This window comes from Bacillus rossius, chromosome 3 (genome assembly GCF_032445375.1).
Source record: "Bacillus rossius redtenbacheri isolate Brsri chromosome 3, Brsri_v3, whole genome shotgun sequence".
Taxonomy (NCBI): Eukaryota; Metazoa; Arthropoda; class Insecta; order Phasmatodea; family Bacillidae; genus Bacillus; species Bacillus rossius.
The window spans coordinates 73,515,310-73,535,401 of record NC_086332.1 but is presented as its reverse complement, the minus strand read 5'-3'; the positions used below and the strand labels follow the sequence as shown (position 1 = coordinate 73,535,401).

At 36.7% G+C, this 20,092-nt stretch overlaps 2 protein-coding genes across 6 annotated transcripts in view; one reads left to right on the top strand and one right to left on the bottom strand.

The window, feature by feature from the left end:
* Window positions 1–15,652, top strand: part of LOC134531320 (uncharacterized) — a 352,845-nt gene extending 337,193 nt beyond the window's left edge. The window contains exons 5-6 of the mRNA XM_063367015.1: window positions 6,710–7,031; window positions 13,345–15,652. Of these exons, the coding sequence (XP_063223085.1) occupies window positions 6,710–7,031; window positions 13,345–13,541 (519 nt within the window). The 3' untranslated portion in view covers window positions 13,542–15,652. The remainder of the gene's footprint in view (window positions 1–6,709; window positions 7,032–13,344) is intronic.
* A 2,178-nt stretch (window positions 15,653–17,830) lies between these two features.
* LOC134530894 (protein sel-1 homolog 1) overlaps window positions 17,831–20,092 on the bottom strand; it is a 65,456-nt gene continuing 63,194 nt past the window's right edge. For all 5 annotated transcript variants that reach the window (XM_063366174.1, XM_063366175.1, XM_063366176.1 and 2 more), the window contains exon 9: window positions 17,831–18,164. In XM_063366174.1, coding sequence (XP_063222244.1) covers window positions 18,033–18,164 — 132 coding nt within the window. In that variant the 3' untranslated portion in view covers window positions 17,831–18,032. The remainder of the gene's footprint in view (window positions 18,165–20,092) is intronic.

Sequence of the window (20,092 nt, the reverse complement as noted above, 5' to 3'; positions counted from 1 at the left end):
TTTCCACTAAACATCCATAGAAGTATTGATTTTTTACTTCGTATGACGCGGGGTCAAACCCAACTCTCGACGTTATCCGTGCCCGAGCAGACATGCTGGATGGAGAACACTCCAACGCGCCGGTGACCCGCCTCCTGTGCAGAAACACACGCACAGATAAGGCTTAGATGCTTTATTTACTACTTCATTTAATACCTTTTCTACCATATTGTGTTTTGGACCAAAGGTGATTCTATTGATTCCATTCTCTATGTAACATATGGACGGGACACTTCCCGTTCCAACGTCCTTGCTGACACCCCTCTAGGGAGTATTGATGTGTTCGTCGTAATATTTATTTACATTTTTACATTTTTGTTAGAAGCATGAACATTACGTGTATAGGTACACATTATACAAACTAAGTACACTGTAAAGTTGTATTTTTTTTTTTCGTGCTATTATCTTATATATAGAACAACTTCCACGAATGTCCAACTATATAGGCATTGCATTGCGTGTTTGTAGCAATATTTTATCAGATAATTGCTTCGTGCTATCCGATATTCGTAGAAAGCCAGGAAAATATAGATAATTAAACTTTTTGCTTGACTTTTCACTCTCTAGAATGTTAATGTTCTGCATTTATATGCAAGCAACATTTACAAAATGTGTTCTATAATATAAATATATATATATATACATGTAAAACTTCTTAAAAATTTTAATTCTGCAAAAAAATTCAACATATCGGGTGAAGCCGAGCTTTAACATAATCATGTGAGCATTATTTCCCGTCATGTCGTAACGCTGTCCTGATACAACATACGACATCCACCTCAGTACCGCCACAACACTGAGTCTCCACGTCCATACGTCTGAAAATAGAACTGGGGTCTCTTGCGTTAAAATGCTGACTCGTGCAATGAATGTTGAGGGGGGGGGGGGGGATCGAAAATGGACGGACAAGTTGTGACCAAGACGTCCGGTCTTCTCTACCCACGCTGTGAAAAACTGTGGATTTTCAGTTTGGTTCTCTCGCAGGCATATACACTGGAGTCTCGATTAACCGAGCTTCGATTAAACGAGGTTCCGTTTTATCAGAGCCGACCATAAAGTTCCATTCCCGAAAAATAAAAATAAAAAATTTTGGAACATTTGTGTGAGGACGTAGAAAATGATCTAACCGTAGTCGAATGACTTAATAAAATTAACCTCAATTATGCAATTTACTATACAAGCGAACCAAGTAGTAACATGAAAGAATCTACATTGAAGAAAATTACCCCGAAAAATTATACCACTGGCCCAACTGAAAACCATGATTATTTTCGAATTATATCAGTGATAACAGAGGTTTTAGCTTGTCCGAGGTTTCCACGGTCCGCATGAAAGCGGTTACTCGAGATGCTGCTGAACCTATAATTTCCTTTCTACATGCTTCCCTTCCTCCCAGCACGGTAAGTACATCGCGACCCGAGCGATATTGCGGCGACGTTGCGGCCCCGGTCCATTGAACGTAGTACAGCGTGAAGTATGCTTAGCAAGGTATTTTTCAACATGATTCGTCTTGAAAAAAATGTTTGTATGAAAGCCACCGCAGACTCTGTCATGCGTCGCTTCTTCCACCCCGCGATGTTACCTGAGACCACTGCGCTCCAAAATAAGCATCAGAATTCATTATCAGTAAGGGGGTGATATCTTAAATTATTTTGCTTTTAATATTTCGTGTTTTTTACATTATTTTAAATAAATTCATAATATAACCACATTATATTTTTAATGAGCTTTTTCTAATAAACAACTTCTTAATTACATATTTGTTTTAGCTTCATGCAAATTTTTAGTCGGGCCTAGCATGCACTGAAAACATAGAATCGTTTTGAATTAACCGATCGTATGTATCCTTTGTCTCCAGCCACTTTATTTTTTGTATATCATTATTAAATAAATTTAAAAAAAATGTATTCTCCAAAACTCTGAAAAACTAAGGTGTCTATGGTTTTGAAAACCTAATTTTTATTGATTTATGAATAATATTCTAAAAATAAATAATTTGAAGACGAAGGCTACATACGGACAGTTAATCCTAATATTAATGTTTACTACACGATTCCATGCTCTCAGTGCATAGTAGGACTCGCACCGGCCACTAGGCGCTCGGGAGATCGGAAGCCGTCTGCCACTTCCTCCGTGGCCCATCGATGTTTTCCTTGGCTTTCCCCTCTCCCCCCTCCCTCACTCGCGGCTTAACTGTGCCCTCTCGTTCTATCACTACTTCCCCTTCCCGGTGCAGTGGTAGGGCGTGCGCAGGCGCGACTAGTGCGCTTGCTTTGCATAAATGGGGGTTCGAACCCCTGGCCTCTTTTTTTTCGCAACTGGTACCAATCCAGACGCAAAAGGCACCCACCCGGGCCGCTAGGCCCAAGTAGCCGACCCCAGCGTGGTTGAAACTGTCCGCCTCTGACCAATTCTTCTTCCTGGATCGTTCTTCTTGTCCTGTACTGAACCTGCCTTCTTAATGCTTGCACTACTTAACCCCGCATGAATGAGCCCAGGTTCACACAGGTTTTACCTGGGCCCAACTTAAGCTATTTTTAGTCTAGAGTTTAAGATAGGGGAGACAGTCATGGCATTCCACGGTTGATCAGTCCCCGAACAAAGCACACGATGCATTCTACCCTTCCCTGCATGGCTGAAACTCAGCATGATTCGGCCTGGGACGCAACTAAAGTATTACCTAAGCCAGACCCCTCCCAAAAAAAATACACTTAGTTTTAGTTAGTTTATTAAAAAAGAATTGCCTTTTTCCTATTCCGGTACAGTTCTCTTTGAGTATAGTTGTCCGGCGTTGCTGCATACCTTGAGGTAAGACATGGCTGACTTATGACTTAAGTTTCGTGTTGAGGTCCGTGGTGAATGAACTATGGAAGTCTCTTAACTGCTTCTTTTCTTTGTAAAATTTGGTAAAATTACATTTTCAGTCTCCACCATCAAAGTCCTGTTTAGACTTAATGTTTCTTGGGTTTGCAATTTTGTAATTGGTTCAGTTCACGTCTTGCTTCAATTCGGTACCGCAGCGATGGCAAATTTCTTTGTAGCATTGAAGCCACAGTTTTGGGCTTGGTATTTACGTCTTCTTTTTAGTTTTCACCCTATTTATTGGTATGCTAGGGTTTAAATATGTTGTGGAATCAATTTTCCAGTTTTCCTTGTCGTTGGCCAAGGACTTAAAATGTCAATCCATTTTGAGAGTTGTAAATGTTTTCCCATGGGTGGTTTACGAACCTTCGTTTCCATTGTATTTATTCATTTGTATCACTTTTGTGTACCTGTTTAATTTACCTTGTATTCTTATGAATTTTTCCAGTAATTCCAGGCGTCTGGCATGTCTGGCAATTGTAACCGAGCGAAGCTTAGTTACCTAAAGTTTAACCTAGCTTTGGTGAAATAGGCCCTAAAATCGCCGCTGCTACAAAACTGGCTCAATGTAGTGATACGGACTGGCTAAATTACATGTAGATTTGACCTAGCGAATGACGTTAGGGACTAAACTATTTTATATCGCTACTTCGCATGACAGTTTTGCTTCTGGTTAGTAAAATCGCTGTAGGTTTACAAGTCAAAACCTTAAAAATAGAAATTAATGTAAATAAAAATAATAATATCGTTACTTTTCTAATTCATTTATAAATTAAAATAATAAAAACTTAACAATATTTTTTTTTTTTTTTTGGAATACAAAGAGATGTGAAAACTTCATCATTACCTGTCATTTAACTTCACTTAGCGAGGTCCACCGATACATATAGGTGTGTTTCACGTACCTTATTATATTATGTACCAGATTTGCAATCAACATAACACGATTTCAATCCCTTAGTAATACTCCGCTTGGTTTAATTTAACAAAGCAGTATTTTCTCGTAAACAATGAAAACATAGCCTGTTTACGTTGTTAATGAACGTGATGCGAGGCATTCGCGAGGCCGTTGTTCTGTGTCGGGCAAACACCCGGCTGTGGTCTGTCTCACGCTTGTATTGCAGTGCAGAGTAAATGACAACCAGTGTAGCAATATTCACACTACCCGGCTTTAAACCTTTTAAAATTAATATTTGTATTTTGCATATTATCTTTGGTTATAAAAAGTTTTAATTTTTTTTAATTTTACTGTTTGTTCTTTAAGACTATAAATTAGCGTCAATTGACAGTATATTATCACAGTTTTAGTCATTATGACAAAAAAATATTTCAATGCTAAATGGTAAACACAAATTATTATTTCACAGGAGAAAATATTTGTAGCAGTCCGTCACTCTTAATAACAGGGCATTCCATAAAATCGTGTGCTATACTCGGAAGAACAACAATTTTGAATTTAAATGGTATAAAAGTGTTTTTTTTTTTAAGAAAAAAGCAGTTGAAAACAAGATTGCGTAGTTTTAATTACTACTGATTAGAAACAAATAATGAATATCTACTATCAGTTGATGCTTTTGATGAAATACGACAGGAAAATTTATTTTCCAAATTTTATTTTACAAATTACATTGTTTCATATACTTTTTTAAAATTTTTATTGCATTATAAAGTGGTGTATAAAAGTATTTTGCTCAATGGTGTGTATCTGGCAAGAGAGCACGTTGAAACAAGGACCGCGATAATGGCAGAAATTGTTAATTGGAAAGAGAGAGTAAATGCCAATTTGAATGCACACTACTTACTAAGGGTGAGACGCGCTGTGGTAATCGTTGTGATGTCATTATACTCCGTGAGCTCGAAACATTGCGTTCTTCCAGGCGGTGCATTATTGTCACTGAGACTGTTTGCATGCGTCCGTCGCGCTCTTGGATTCAGGATGAACTGTTCTGTGTCGGGACCGTAACTCTGTCACCACGCATCTTGCTTGCGCAGTCTACCAACGACGAGGAGATTATGCAGGATACAGAGAGTGCTAGTGAGAGATTCCAACTGAACCATAGCCGGCAGACTCGACGCTGTTTGATAGTTATGTGGGAAAAACAACGTGATTTTGACAATCGTTGCCAGCAGAAAATGCCTGCAATTTTTATTTTTTGTAAAATTGCGAAAAAAAAAATTGAGGGAATTTACTTGTGACTTAAATTTCACCCCATAAGAATCAACGCTGTTATGACTTTGTTTTGTGCACGCATGCAAGCGCGTTCGCAGGATGAATGGGGTGCAAAAGTGGGATATATCCCCCTGCCCGCCCCACAAAATCAAAAAAGAATTTCTGAAAAAAAAATTATCATTGCCACCAACAAAAAAAATTGAAAGTAAATAGTAAGCAAAGTGGTTCTGTCAGACAATAAAAACCCCACCCCCCCTCAAAGTAATTCTGCGTTCGCTCTCACATACGATATATGATATATGTCTCTGTCTCTCTCACTCAATTTGTAGTTCCCTGATCTGCCGTTGACAGCAGTGTATGGTGCTGGAAGCAGGGCATGTGCAGTCTATATATCAAAGTCGTTGGAGCGCGCACCGCCCATTTATCTGAGGTGGTGGTTGTTGACCACACCTACTCGATTACATGGTAACCAGGTGCAAAACCTACTGTTCTCCAAATAATTGGTCTGAACACCCAAAACACTGACTGAAGTGTGGTGCTTGCTTTGCAGAAACAGTTTTATTATTCTTTTTTATGTAAATTACTGTGTTTGAACAACGGAGATTCTCATTCATACAAGTCATCGTCAGGCGTTTTCAGGCACATTTTTGGGCGGAAAAACATGGCGATGGCGAGGTAAAAAAAATGTTGTGTGGCTGTGTCATGGACACGGCCGTGTGTTGTACGTAAATACGTGGTAATATTTTCTATATAAAATGCGCTATTTTATGTATGTTATAATCTTTTTTTTAACACTATATATATTCACTGTAACTATTTTTCACTAATGTTTTATACATGCAATCGATATATTTTGACGAGAGCTGACGATTGAAACTCAAAACGAACGTCGTAGCTTCTCCGAGTCAAAAGTTATACGAAATGTAAATCTCGAAACGCAGCCAAATTACCTCAAAATGGCGGCGCTTCCCCCTCCACCACGCGCGATGCGTCAGAGTACTCACTTAGCGTAACGAATTATTTGATCATTTAGCTATCCAGTGGTGTAGTTAAATTTTGGATGGATATGATATATATGTAGCTGCAACCAGGGCCGGCGCGTCCATATAGGCGAACTAGGCAACCGCCTAGGGCGCCAAGTAGCTGGGGGCGGCGCAGCACGACACATAAACAGCTGATATAATATGTTTAACGATTATTGAAACTAGATGAAAATGGATTTTCGTAACAGTTTGGAAAGTTTATATTGATATAAGTAATTATTTAAAGTCCACGGTGACCTGTTTATGATTTGTAATAAGTAAAAAAGTAAAAAAAAAAACACAAGTCTACTTACATTTGATTGTTGACAAAATCTTAGGCTTACGTGATGTATTTTGAGGCAAGGAAATTTTTTTTTGTGTGTCCGACGGGAGAGGGGGGTGGGGGCGCATTAAGGTTTTTCGCCTAGGGCGCCAATTTACCTTGCACCGGCCCTGGCTGCAACACCAAACTCTATCCCCCAATTTTGTTATCATTCGTTTTTTTGAATTGCCTCTCACTATGGAAGCAATTTTAAAGACGTGTTCACGTTAAAAAAAAAAAGGTGGCTTGAACCACGTGGATTCCGGCGAGTGTTGTGGTGCGGCTGTCGCGCAGAGGAGGACGTACGAGCTGGCCGAGAGCTTCCAGCACTCGCAGGACGAGCGACACTACGACGTGGTGGGCGCCGAGGACGCGGCGGCCCACCGCGACAACAGCCTCGACAACGAGATCCAGGCCGAGATGGAGGTGGAGCGCGCGCAGCAGGAGGCGGCGGCCGGCGCCACCGGCTCCACCGGCGCCACCAGCACGGCCGCGCCGCAGCTGCCCGGGCCCGTGCGCAAGGGGGACAAGTCGGCCATCCTCAACAGCATCGTGCAGACGTACCGCGCGCGGCGCAAGGGCCTGCGCAAGCCCAGGAAGCACCCCCGCAAGACGCGTGAGTGTTGTGTTCGCCTGGCTCGCGGGGTTCGACCTGCCGACTTTCTGGACGGCTGAACCGTCACAAAAATTCACATGTACAGTATTTTTGCAAAAAATAGCTGACGAAGTTGCATTTTTAAAGTTTTTGTGCAGTGTGTATAAGGAGACAGAAATGGAATATAAAACAGAATTTTTTAGGTTTTAAGTCAATTTTACTGTCTACTATCTGAAAGGGTTAAAATTATTTCTGAAAAAAAAATTGACATGGACTTTTAAAATTCTTAGAAATTTTATGATTTCAAAAGGCTGAATAAAATTAGATATATTTTTCTTGGAAGAATTTTAAACCATAACACACAGTAGCTACTGTAATTGCATTTTTACGCACACGCATATATATATATAAATGCAAATAGTATGCACTTATTTTAATTTTGTTGAAATTCGGCCACTCAAAAAGTCTACAAGTTTAACTCTTAAACGTAAATATAAAATAATGACTTGGAACAGGACATACCCCCTTATAGTTCTTGCCATCATAGCAACAGAAAGACGCCATGTTTTTTAACACCGAGTGACGTAACTAGGGGTAGGGTGAGGGGCAGACGGTGCTTCTGCCCCGAGCGCCGCATTTGGGGGGCGCAAAACTGGCAAACTCTTTTTTTACTACAGATATTTACTTGAATATCGTAGTGTTAAAACACAAAAAAAAAAAAAAAAAAAAAAAAAGGAAGTCAAATTAACTGAATTATTTGTATTGGTAGATGCTTACATTTATATCGTTAAATATTTAAAAATTGGTATTTTTCGCATGATATCCAACTTGTGATGTATTAAAAATGAAATTACTGCAGATAAATCTATTTATTTATCACGTGAGTTGAATCAAAAACATTTGGAATAGAGGAATTAATATATGGTGGCGATATGACGTGTTGTCAAGAAAGGTTTTGGTATGGTCGGTTTGAAAAAAAATTAGGGGGGGGGGGAGGGGAATTAGTTCTTGTCCAGTTATGAACTAGTCTAGTTATGTCAATGTACAGCAATTCTCATGCCATATCAATATTTAACGTTTAATATTGAAATTTTTCCTTTTTTTCCTGGGTGAGATCACACATTAAGATATTTCCAAAGAACATAGCATAAGTGTCAATTGAAATTATTACTACAGGTGTAGTAATTCCCAAAAATGAATTCAATACAAGATAAACTGTGTGAATCAGCCGTCATTCCACTAAATTATATACTATGCTTTAACGAAGCTAACGTTTTAAACATTAAAATATATATAAGTTGTATGGCCCTAAAACTGTTGAAACCAAGACGGCGCCATTCGGAGGTTATCTTCCCCCTTCCCTTAATTTACCGATCTTATGATTATATGGTCATTTACCATTGTAGACCACGTCCGTACAGGCGACTCAGGTGCACAGACAGACCGTTCCTCGCTTCACCCTGGTGTTGAGTTAGTGAAGCTTGAGCATTTTGGAATCAGCTTCTGACAGGCATTCCTGCTAACCACTGCACGAAATTCAATTAAAAGCTGGGGGATTCAGTGAAATAACACAGTTGGCAAGCTGGAATGAATTGTAGGACTCGGGGTGTAATTATTATGACTTAAGTTTGTCAGTGTGTGTAATTATTAAAATCATAAAATAACTAAATCTTATAACTATAAATATATTTCAATTTTAAGCTAATTTTGAATTATTATTCAATAATGCAATTGTAAAATAAAACCATTGAAATATATTTATTTCTAATATTTGGTTACTATAGAGGTTTTTCTTACGTGATTTTAATAACTTTGCTGCAAATTATTTGTTTTCATATTTGGTTATTTTTTGTTTCAAACTCTTAATTTATCAAAAACAGTTTTTTTTAACTATAAATTTTATTGACTATTTCTGTACATTCAGGTCTCCGAAATGAAAATATCTAGCCGACAAAACCTACCCCAACGTATTCTGTCAGATCGTTCAGATTCTATTATTGTTTTTATATTCGTGTCCATCATGCACGATGCGACTTTTCCTTTCCTCTTAACGTCGCGTTAACCACGAATCACAGATCAGGGAAACTACAGAATGAAAGGCCACGACGAACTTAAGGCGAGGAACCAAACCAGATTTTGGTTTTAGTTATTTTTAGGATTAATAAAAAACCAAAATCATAGTGGCTGGACCGGGATTTGAACCCGCACTTCGGGATTATATTACAAAGTTTTAGGTAAGAACCTGCAGCGAATCTGATGGCCCAAAAAATTATATTCGTCCGTCCATACGTTTAAAAGTAAGGCACGTTCTAACTTTTGACGGACGGACGGACGGACGGATGGATTATATCTATGGTTTTGACCGTGGCAGTCAATTGTTACCAAAACACAGGCCCGTGGTGTTTTATATGTCGTTTAGGTTTTTTTGTATAAGAACATTGTGGTTCTTCAAAAGCATGTCCAAACCATTAAATCACGACTCAGAATTTTTTCCCAGTAAATGCTAATACAGTACGTACATAAACACGACATAAACAACAAACATCATCTACACAAAAAAATCTCTGAGAGAAAAACATGGACTGTTGGGAGCACTTATTTTCGGAAAATATTCTGTCGGACGGATGAAGTCAAGTTGTAAATCGCTTGGCTAGATGCGTGACGTTGACGGACGAAAGAGTGCGGAGCGACTATTATAATTCCGCCTTAAGCCTACATGCTTACTAATAATGCTGGTTCAACCAAGGAGCAAAAGATTTTTTTTTTGTTGTGTGTTTTGTCGGCCAACCTTTTTATTCTAGTTGTAGAAGTATGCTAGCTTAAGTAGGGGCCAATTTAAACCTGCATGGACACAGTTGGGAAAATCCCGGGCTTAAGTCATTTGTGGTGCAATATGGCATGAATTAAGCAGGAAGGATGTATAAAGGATAACGGCTGGGCCAATTTTATTAAGAGTTTAACAGAACAGACAAGTTCCACCTTGCAAGGGCCAGGTCTTGGACCTTGTAGTCCGCATTATTAATTTATTCGCTTCTGAGCCTCGCTTCACAGGATCCATACAACACACAATGTCTCAGAAACATCTCTGAAACGTTAAGGAAATATGTGTCAAAAATGTGTGCTTAGTATGGACGAAGGCACTGAACTATCCAGCAAAAGTGGGAGAAGATACGAGGGATATTCGAAAAAGCCTGTTTGGTCTTTTAAAAAAATAAACTCGCCAAAAAAGTTTTTATTAACAGTTTTAGTTAACATTCAGTTCTAGGCAATTTTCGTAACGCTGCACCAGTTTCTTTAACCCCCTCTGCATAGAAGTTCACCGCCTGATAATGGAATGGACGCCTTGGCTATAGGCATAAACTTCGAGAACAAAATGCGTGTTGCCTAAGCACAGGCGCTTAGTAAACATCGGAAAACGTTTAATCAATAGTTAAAAAATGATGGCTACATTTTTTTCCTTTTGGATGAAAATGGCGTCATTTTGTTTGATTTCATGTAAGAGGGCCAACAATTATTACAGCAAACATTACAAAATTAAGATTGTCAACTGTTCTAATTCTCAGGCGGCGAACATCTATGCAGAGGTTTTAAAGAAACTGGTGCAGCGTTACTAGGTACCTGGAACTGAATGGCGATTATTTAAAATTTAAAGAAGATATGAAAAACAAATTCAATAGAAACGTATGTTCTCACGAGTTGATTTTTTTTAATGACCAAGGTTCCATACTTTACGAATATCCCTCATATTAAGAGAACTTACTGCTAAGACCAAATCAAAGTTCAGATACCAGTTAAGCCAAAAACCTTTTTCACCTATAGACACACTTGTGAACTAATTTTCATCCACTGACCGCAGGGTGGTTTTTTTTATATCATTTTCATAGCTATCACCTCACAATCACAACTAACTATGGCGCCCAAGAACAAAGCTACAAAAATATCAAACTCACTTCAGGTTGACCCCTCTCCCCCCAATAGCCTCCGGGTGGTGTAGTGTTCAGGCCATTTGTGACCCCTAGGTGGTGGCTGGTTTCCACAGTGAAACACTCTGACTACTCACCTAACATATTTCGTTGCTGCTCCATATCGACATCTTGCATCATTTACCCTCAGGGCAACACCCAGAATTACCGGGCTTCCTTAGGGCCTGGGTCACCCATATTTACAAATACAAGACAGTTATTGTCCTACGCATTTTCAGTGCTCTTATATCCTCAAATCATCCACAAAGAATCTTTGTGAGTACAGTCAACATCAGTTGCTGCCTGACTAAAGTTCTATATCATACTATAGTATACTATATTACTTTGCGTTCATAACAAAAATAAGGTATATTTATTTCTCTTTTATGCGCACAATCTGTCTCCCGTGTACACAACCGTCCTGTGCACTATTGTGAATCAGTAGGTTCAAATACATGGTGGTGAAATCTTGTGCACACGACCTACTGTTACTCTTAAGTGTTATTTTTTCAATTGTTCACCATGCTTCACACACATTTTTCATCAATTACACCTTTTTGCGATTCCCCACACAGTCAAACCTCAAAAATACAAACCTGAAGGAACCATAATTTTGTCACTTTGAATTAAGGAGATTTGTTTTAACCAAACAATTACAAAATTTATCACAATTTTTATTTAATTTATAAAAAAATTAAACAATGAAAAAATATTTTCCTCAAGTAAAACATGCATTACAATCCTAAAAACTGTAATATGCCCCAAGGAAACTTAAAATTTTAAGCAACACCAAATGTACTTTCTTAGGGATTGTAAAATAATATTTTAGGATGGGTACACCTGTGGCTCAAAAAATATATTTTGTACTAAAGTATTACTTTTTAAAGGATTTAAGACAGCAGAATAAAGCTTAGATTTAAAAACTATCTATAACATTACATACCACAATTTTGCAAGAATATGTCATTTCCACGCTCTTTTTTACCAACCTACATAGAACCAAAGCAATGACATCAGTATTATTTTAGCTGAAACTTACATTATGATGATTTAATTTTACTAACCATCATTTATTTCATGCAATCATTTTGTCATTGGAACAAAAACAATTTTGTATTACGTAGTAACCATACATTTGTATTAAAATCACCTATGCAAGTTCTAGGCACTGTGAAAACATTTTGTATTAATAAGAATTTTGGATCAACAGGGTTTTTATTAATAAGGTTTCACTTTAATTACTCCATGTAAATACTGGGATGGTTCTTTAGAGAAGAGCATTGCCTGTCCCTGCCATAGTTTAATATCTTAAATGGTTGTATAAGTTTGAAATGACCTCATTGATAATATATAAATAAAAATGGGTGCATGTACTTAAACATGCACGTTAGAAGTTATACTTACTTGGCATTATTAAAAACTAACTTTAATTTTGCATGCAAATAATTAATAGAAATAAAATTATAAAAGGACTGGAGTGATATAATTACAGTTGGTAAAGTATAAATTAAATTTAAAAATTTAAATAAATAATTATTAATATAAGCACATGAGAACAATTCATCATTCAATAAAATAATATAGATACTTTAATCAATAATAAAAATAATAAATATGCTGAATGTTTATTCCAATTTATTAATTCTAATTACTTATCAAATAATGTAATAATTTATAATTCAAAATGCAAATAAATTATACATACAGGACCATAATATCACTTATACATATATATATACACACACACAATTTCTATCACTAGTATTCATAATATTTTTTTTATTGATATGGACCAGTATTAAATCTAAAGTATAAGATTTAAAAGCACATATGTAATTTTTATCTGTATGTAGCCTTCTTTTCATCCTGTGAAAATTTTGTTGCATGGTGCGCACGCATCCTAAAAATTCACTATCATAATTTGTTATAGCGTGATAACTGAGTGGACTGTATACGATAACTATTACAGATGCCATTATAATAAAACAATTAAACGGTGAGGCTACACCATAGTACTACTCACCGCCATGATGAAAAATATGACTGACTTCCGGCCGGAAGTCCAGGGCTGCCAACTATCGGCAGAGGATGCTGAATAATGGTTACCACTACACAGCAGCGCGGGAAATACAGACTTGAAGTATTCAGAGACTTCTCAGAAGCACTGATAACGTCGAGGTCTTATCAATGTTACCAACACAAAATTACACACACTAATACACAGTCTGAACGTAATTTTTTTTCATAATGCGCCTAAAGGACTATAAATTCGAAAGTGTTAAAAATTGTAGTTTGTCATGCATGCTCTGTGTACTGGAGGTGTGTCCAGCCAGGGCACACAGCTCACGTGACGGCCGGCGCGACTGTCGCAGGCCCGCCGCGGGACTGCCGGGCGGGCGACTGGTCGGCGTGGAGCGCATGCAGCAGGTCGTGTGGCATCGGGGAGATGCGGAGGACGAGGGAGGTGGTGAGGTTCGCGCGGCGCGGCGGCAAGGCCTGCCCGCCGCTCGTCGAGACCAAGTGGTGCGGCAGCGCGCGGGCATGCGCGCACAGCTACTTCGACTGGTAGAGGCGGCATCCCCCCGGCTCGACGCCAGTGCGCTCTGCCGAGACACGCGACCGTCGCCGCGGGAGACCGTCCGAGCACGCAGCAGGTGTTCAAACTGAAAAACCTTTACACCTGGCTCGCATCTTGAACAGCTGACGGACGAATGGAACCATTGGTAAATGTTCAAATCTCCCACCGGAATCCACGTGTGGATCCGGTACCTGGTTCCATCGGGCACCACCAGTACCGGTTCACATTGATGAACACTGCGGAACGTGGACCGTGTCATGGAACTCGGGTGTGTATAAATTGGGTATTTTAAGAGCGCATGCACACGTGTTGCTATCTTTTAGGACCTTAAAACAATTTTATAAAATAGATGTATGAATTACTGGTAAATTCCGAAGTGAAAATCTTTATGTACAAAATTGCAAATCTAAATTCTTAATGGAAAAAAAAAAAGATGGAAACCCAATATATGTTAGTTACAAGTGCTCAGCCCAATGAAGTGGCAGTATCGAAATATGTGTGTGTGTCCATGCCAGACACTGTGTGATAACTGATAACACATTAGCTGAAAGAGCACTTCAGCATTAGCAGCTTGTTTAAACAAATACATGAAGTGATCCCATCCATGATCACACAATACACTAAGTTTAATTTCCAACTGAGTAAGTAGTTGCACACATGTATCAGAGTTGTAAACAGTGATTAAGACATGGTTAAAAAAGCTCTGCATCAAATTTTTTTACAATACTGTATTAATAATTAGTTGGTAAGTAGCTAACGATAAGAAAATTAACTAGGGCTGTGTGAAATCCTAACATTCAGAAAACATGTTATGTAATGTTTTGTCTTTCTGGTGTTAACAGCAAAAATATTAGCATACAAAAGGTTTTATATTACCTTGTTTATGTTTTTTGCCATTATTTTATACATTTAATGACTTGCATACACAAGAAACAAAAAAAAAAATGTATCACGCAGAATGAGCAATCTGTTTGAATCTATCGTCAGCTTACTTCTAAAACCTCGTAAGTCAGATTTTCCCAGTTTTATATTCCGGATGTGTTTCGTGTATTTTTTTCATTTTTTCATAGTGCATATGCTGATAAAGCCTCGTAAGTCAACTCTACTAAGTCTCTTTTCTATTCACAAATTATAAAAACTTGTATCTTTGTCAGTCGAAACTGTGGTCCAAAAGCTCATAAGTTCTCCTGTAAAATAGACTGAAATGGAGTTACGAGGTTTTAGAAGTAAGCCGACGCTATGAAACTAAGATAATTAAGTTCATAAGAGTTGCAATTGTTATAGCACCCTTGATTCAAACCTCCTGCACAGTCCAAGAATATGTGTTACAAAATTTATTTCTTAACTTACACATTTATGAAAAGTATATTAATTAGAGTTGTAAAAATCAAATATCTTGTGACTATGCATACAAGTCAAACAAAATAGAAACTTTATTTAGAATGGGTAACATATGTTGTCCTGCTATAGGTAGAATATCTTATGATGACAACATTAAACCTACACAGTAACAAATTTTATAATGGTTGCATAATGTAGCTTAACTCGAAGTCAGACATTTGTGTTCACAGACAAGCAAAACGATACAATCTGCTAGTGCCACTTTACAATGTGAGAAAGAATTTCCATGAAATAATGACCTGCAAAAAATGTTGATTACTACTGTATAAAGCACACATAATGGATCATTCATTATCTACTTCACGATAAAGAAACAGCGTTCATATTTTTTTGCCATCGTGTCTTACTAATGGCCATTGATTGGGGGAGCTTGCAGCATCTGTCATGTCGATAGCTTAGTATCTTACCTCCAAAATAATCACTCCCCTATTTGTTTGTTTGTAATGGATGCTGTTAGGTGAAAGCAAAACTGTGTATGGGTCGGTTATGTGCATGTCATGCAAAACTATCTTTTTGACTATCATCTCTGCAGCTGCTGCCAAATGAATACTGACCCAACACACTTCTGTCACTAACGGTGGCTCTAGTGTGCTGCAGCCATAAAGTTTTGTATTTTGATCAAACTGTGTTAATTACTATGTCATCTTGTGTGTAGACAGATTTTCAGAGCTGAAATGTGGAAATAAAATATTTGTACAGAATTTTTTTTTTTTTATTATTTGTAAGTTTTAAAGATTTTGCACATAAAATAAAAATTACAAGATAATGCACAGAATTCCTTTTTGATTTGAGACTGTGTAGATCAAATGAAGACTAAACAAAAAAGTACTTAACTGAAGCTCAACTAAGATGAAGTAGTACGTTTTATATTTAAATTGCATTAGATTCTTTTTTTTTTCCAAGCCCAAATGCTGGCACTTAAAGTTAATATCAATTGAGATAACAGTTTAACACAAAGTTGAAAACCATACAAGGGTGTAGTTATTTACAGAGTGTAATAAAATAACTCTGCACTTTTACTTGTACTTTCGGTCACTTTTTCCTGACCTGCAGATACCTTGTTACAGAATTATTATGTGTGAAACGATGAGGATGGAGCAATGATGCAATGCAGAAATAAAAAAATGTATCATCAGTTAAATTTCATATTCAGGGGAAAAAATCGATTCGATCTAACTGAAAATTGAATCCAGACAGCTGTGGTGGAGAGTAAAGAATCTCACCACTCAACTATTGTAGCCCCAGACCAATACAGAAAAGTTGCAATCTAATCCTTTCACAACAAAACACAGGAACTAAGCTGCCAATAATAATTAAATAACATTACAGGCAACAGTGACTGTTTTAAAACTGTGATAGCAAGAGAAAAGTAGAATAAATTTAATTACTAATACGTAATAATTAATGAATTTAAGGCACTCAACTAAAAAATCAAAGGGATTAAATGGTTGCAGTGACTCAAGTGAAACTCTAAGTGCATTGGACAGAGTAACGTCCTCTAATACTGATGAAAAAGTTACAGGCAATAATAGTTGCTTCCGCTCTGTAATCAGGAAAAAATTTCGGATTATTTCATTAGGTTGAGTATGCAACTCTCTCAAAATTAAAATTACAACAGTTGAACGTTGATTTTAGCAAGTGCCCAAAGTGGCTTAATATTTGAAAAACCAAGATGGTGGGGGCCAGATCTCTAATATCATAGCTCTCAACACACTACTTTAAAGCAAACTTGAGTACATACTTGCTTCTCAGCTGCAGAACACTTGTCTCATAGTGTAAGATTATGCAAATGTAATGGACTACCGGGTGGTTTCAAACTAGTTGCTCCCTGCAATTGGCAATCTTAAAGGTGATAAAGGCAGAACACAGGTAAATACAAGGAATGTGAACATGCCACATTATAAGTTTCTATTTAAGAAGTTTGCCCACGTGTTAAATTGAAACGAAACTGTAACATGGAATCAAACAAACAACCAATAGACAAAAAAAAATTAATTTTTCTCTAAAAAAACATTGCCTGTTCAGTGCTGAATGCAGATACTGTCTCAACCGACATCCTAGACTTACACAAACACTAAGGATCAGTCTAAGGCAGGGGCTTTTTTCATAAGAATTTTATGGCTCTACATCTCATTGCAATGTTACCGCACAAAAAAAATGCCGAACAAATTGAAACAACACGATCTCACGGCATGAACTCAACTGTGCCCTCACACCCTGCCATTGCACCGCCTGCCACCGCACTCGCCCAGGGGCTTTTTTTATTTTAATAATAAATTAAGTAAAATATTTGTATCAGTAGAACTTTATTAATGACTACCATAATTTGTACCTTTACGTGTTTTTTTTTAAATATTTATAAGACTATGTTGAATTTGTGAATAGAATATTTTGATTTTATCTTTTTTCTTTATCATCTTAAAATTCTATGTAGATACAGAGAAAATACATGTTGCAGCTCTCTAAAAAATTGGAGAATCTGTTTAATTAATATTTGGCTCATCTCACTCGAAAGTCTGCCGAAACCTGGTCTAAGGCAAATTACCTATATTAAGAACAATAAAAGGTGATTCTGCAGTTTTAGCTTCCAATTAAAACAACTATTAAAAAACCTTCAAGTGACAGAGTTCAAATGACAAACATTAAGCTGTATACAAAAGTCCTGTTTATTTACAGTGATACCTTTCTTCTCAGTAAAACATTTCTCTTTACAAATTCTCATTCACTAGATTTTTGTTTTCTCAGTGTTGGTATGAATATCTACTGGCAAATGTCATTTCTTTAAGGATTCCTGCAAGGAAATAATAACTAAAAAATAATAATTTTAAACAAAGAAGTAACATAACATCCACAAATATTAGTTAAATAATGTACCAAGATTAATTTTGAAGGTTTTATTTGGAACATTGTAAAACACTTAAAAACATAATTCAACAGCGTTAATGGTGAACAAATTACAATTAATTACATCATATAAATAAACCAATTGCATACACAGTAAGTATTCTGGTTCAGCACACCACCATGCCGATAGTCGATAGTTGATACAGCAGGGTACAGCGCTGGTGGAGCGACGACGGACTAGGGCAGAGGGCGACGCAGGTACAGCACGATGCCCAGCAGGCCCACCAGCAGCGAGATGAGGTACAGGTCCCAGTTGTGGCCCAGCAGCCGGTCCAGGCTGAGCAGCAGAAGCCACTCCTGCCAGCGGCTCTGCAACCACCGCACCGCTCCAACCTGCACTTCAACACTCAAGTCATGTCTGCTACAAAAAAAAGTTCATACGAGCAGTTGTAATAAACAACTCTTCGATATATTGATCAGTAATCGCTTGACTATTTACTGCCGAGAATAAAACTGATACATCGAAGATCTGTTTACATTCATAAACTTTTTTTTTTTTTTAATTTTCAGAAGAAGTGAAGTATTAGAAAATATTCGCAAATTATTCGCTATTCGCAAATATTTGCAATTATTTGATTCACATTTGATTCGCATTGAAAAAGTCACATTCGCACAGCCCTACCATTCATATCATTATACACTATATAAAGAGACAAGATTTTAAGCTTTTAATTATAGTCCAATTTCATTTTTAAAATATAAGATTTTGTTGTTATTATTTTATTTGTAAATGCTGGTTTGTAATACTTACTCCAACAAAAATAGTGGTAATATTTATATGCTGTATTTCTACGATAAAATCATTTGTAATAAATTGGTTTGAAATGGATACATTCGGAACAACAAAAATAAACTGAAGAGCATTCATGGTTTAAAAGTGATTCAATAAGATATGCACTATAAAATAAATTACATTTATTTACTTTTTTATTTATGAATTCCACAAATATTAAAAAAATTACTTATTTATGAATAGAATTAAGTTTTGGTTCAATTATGCTGGATTCCATTATACAGTACAACCCTGTTATAACATTTTCCAAGGGACCAACTTAAAAAAATGTTATAAGCAGGAAAATGTTATAAGCAGGAAATCATAAAATTACATCTTCACTTTGTATAAATTACACGTGGATTGATTAAATTAAAGAGTATAGGTAAAACAACACAAAGTACAGGAGTAATACACTAAGTACAGCAATAGAGTGGAAAATTGGTTAATTTTATTTACAGATAATACCTAATAATATGCTAAAGAAAAAATGTTTTGTACGATACAGTTCAGAGTCTAAACAGAAATATTCAACTCTTTTGCAATCACAACACGCGTTTTGTTGAGGTTCCTGTCCACTTGTTAATAAACTGAATTTTTTCAGCTACAGAATATGAATTTCGCTTATATTTATCACTTATCAGCCATCATAGCCATACAATAACCTGAATAAAATTTCAATACGGCGTATTTTAATTAAATATGACCGAGACTACAATAAGTAAGTGAAAAAAAATAATAATGGTTAGAGGTGGGACGATACCACACTTTCGATACTCGATTCTGTATTGTTTTTTCAGTTCGATACTTCGATACTTTCGATACTCCAGGGAAAAATATTTTCCCATTAAGTAACAATTATTACAAATAACATAAATTAGTTTTAAACTATATAAATTCCCTCCTTATTACAAAAATACAAACTGCAAACAACTTTAAATACTTGAGTATAAAAGATAGAAGCGAAATACAAACTATCTTCAAGAGAGTTAGCCCTTTATTTTCCAGTACACTGTTTTTTTACCGCGAACAAATGTAAATAAAAAGAAAATCAGAAATTTTTTCTTGTTTGTTTCATTTTACAAACAACTTAATGCAACAGAACAATTTTAATAAAAATTTAACATGAGAAATGTAAAATACAAAACAATCCGATAGTAAGAAAACAATAACAAACGGGTATATTCAGTTCAAAAATTAATGAATGCACAAAATATGAGTTTTCATAATCATTGCTAGTTTGCACCACTAGTCTCGCTTGGTGCTGGCCATAGATGCTACTATCGAAGTGCACAGTCTTTCTGATACTATCCATATCTATGGTGCGATAAAGTTATTTTTCTACGTTTGCAAAGGTAAACAATAGGCCTGTGCGAAATTTCGAAATTTCGAATTTTCGAATATCAAAACGAATAGTTTATAATTCTTATTCGATTCGATTTTGAATAATAACACTTCGAAAAAA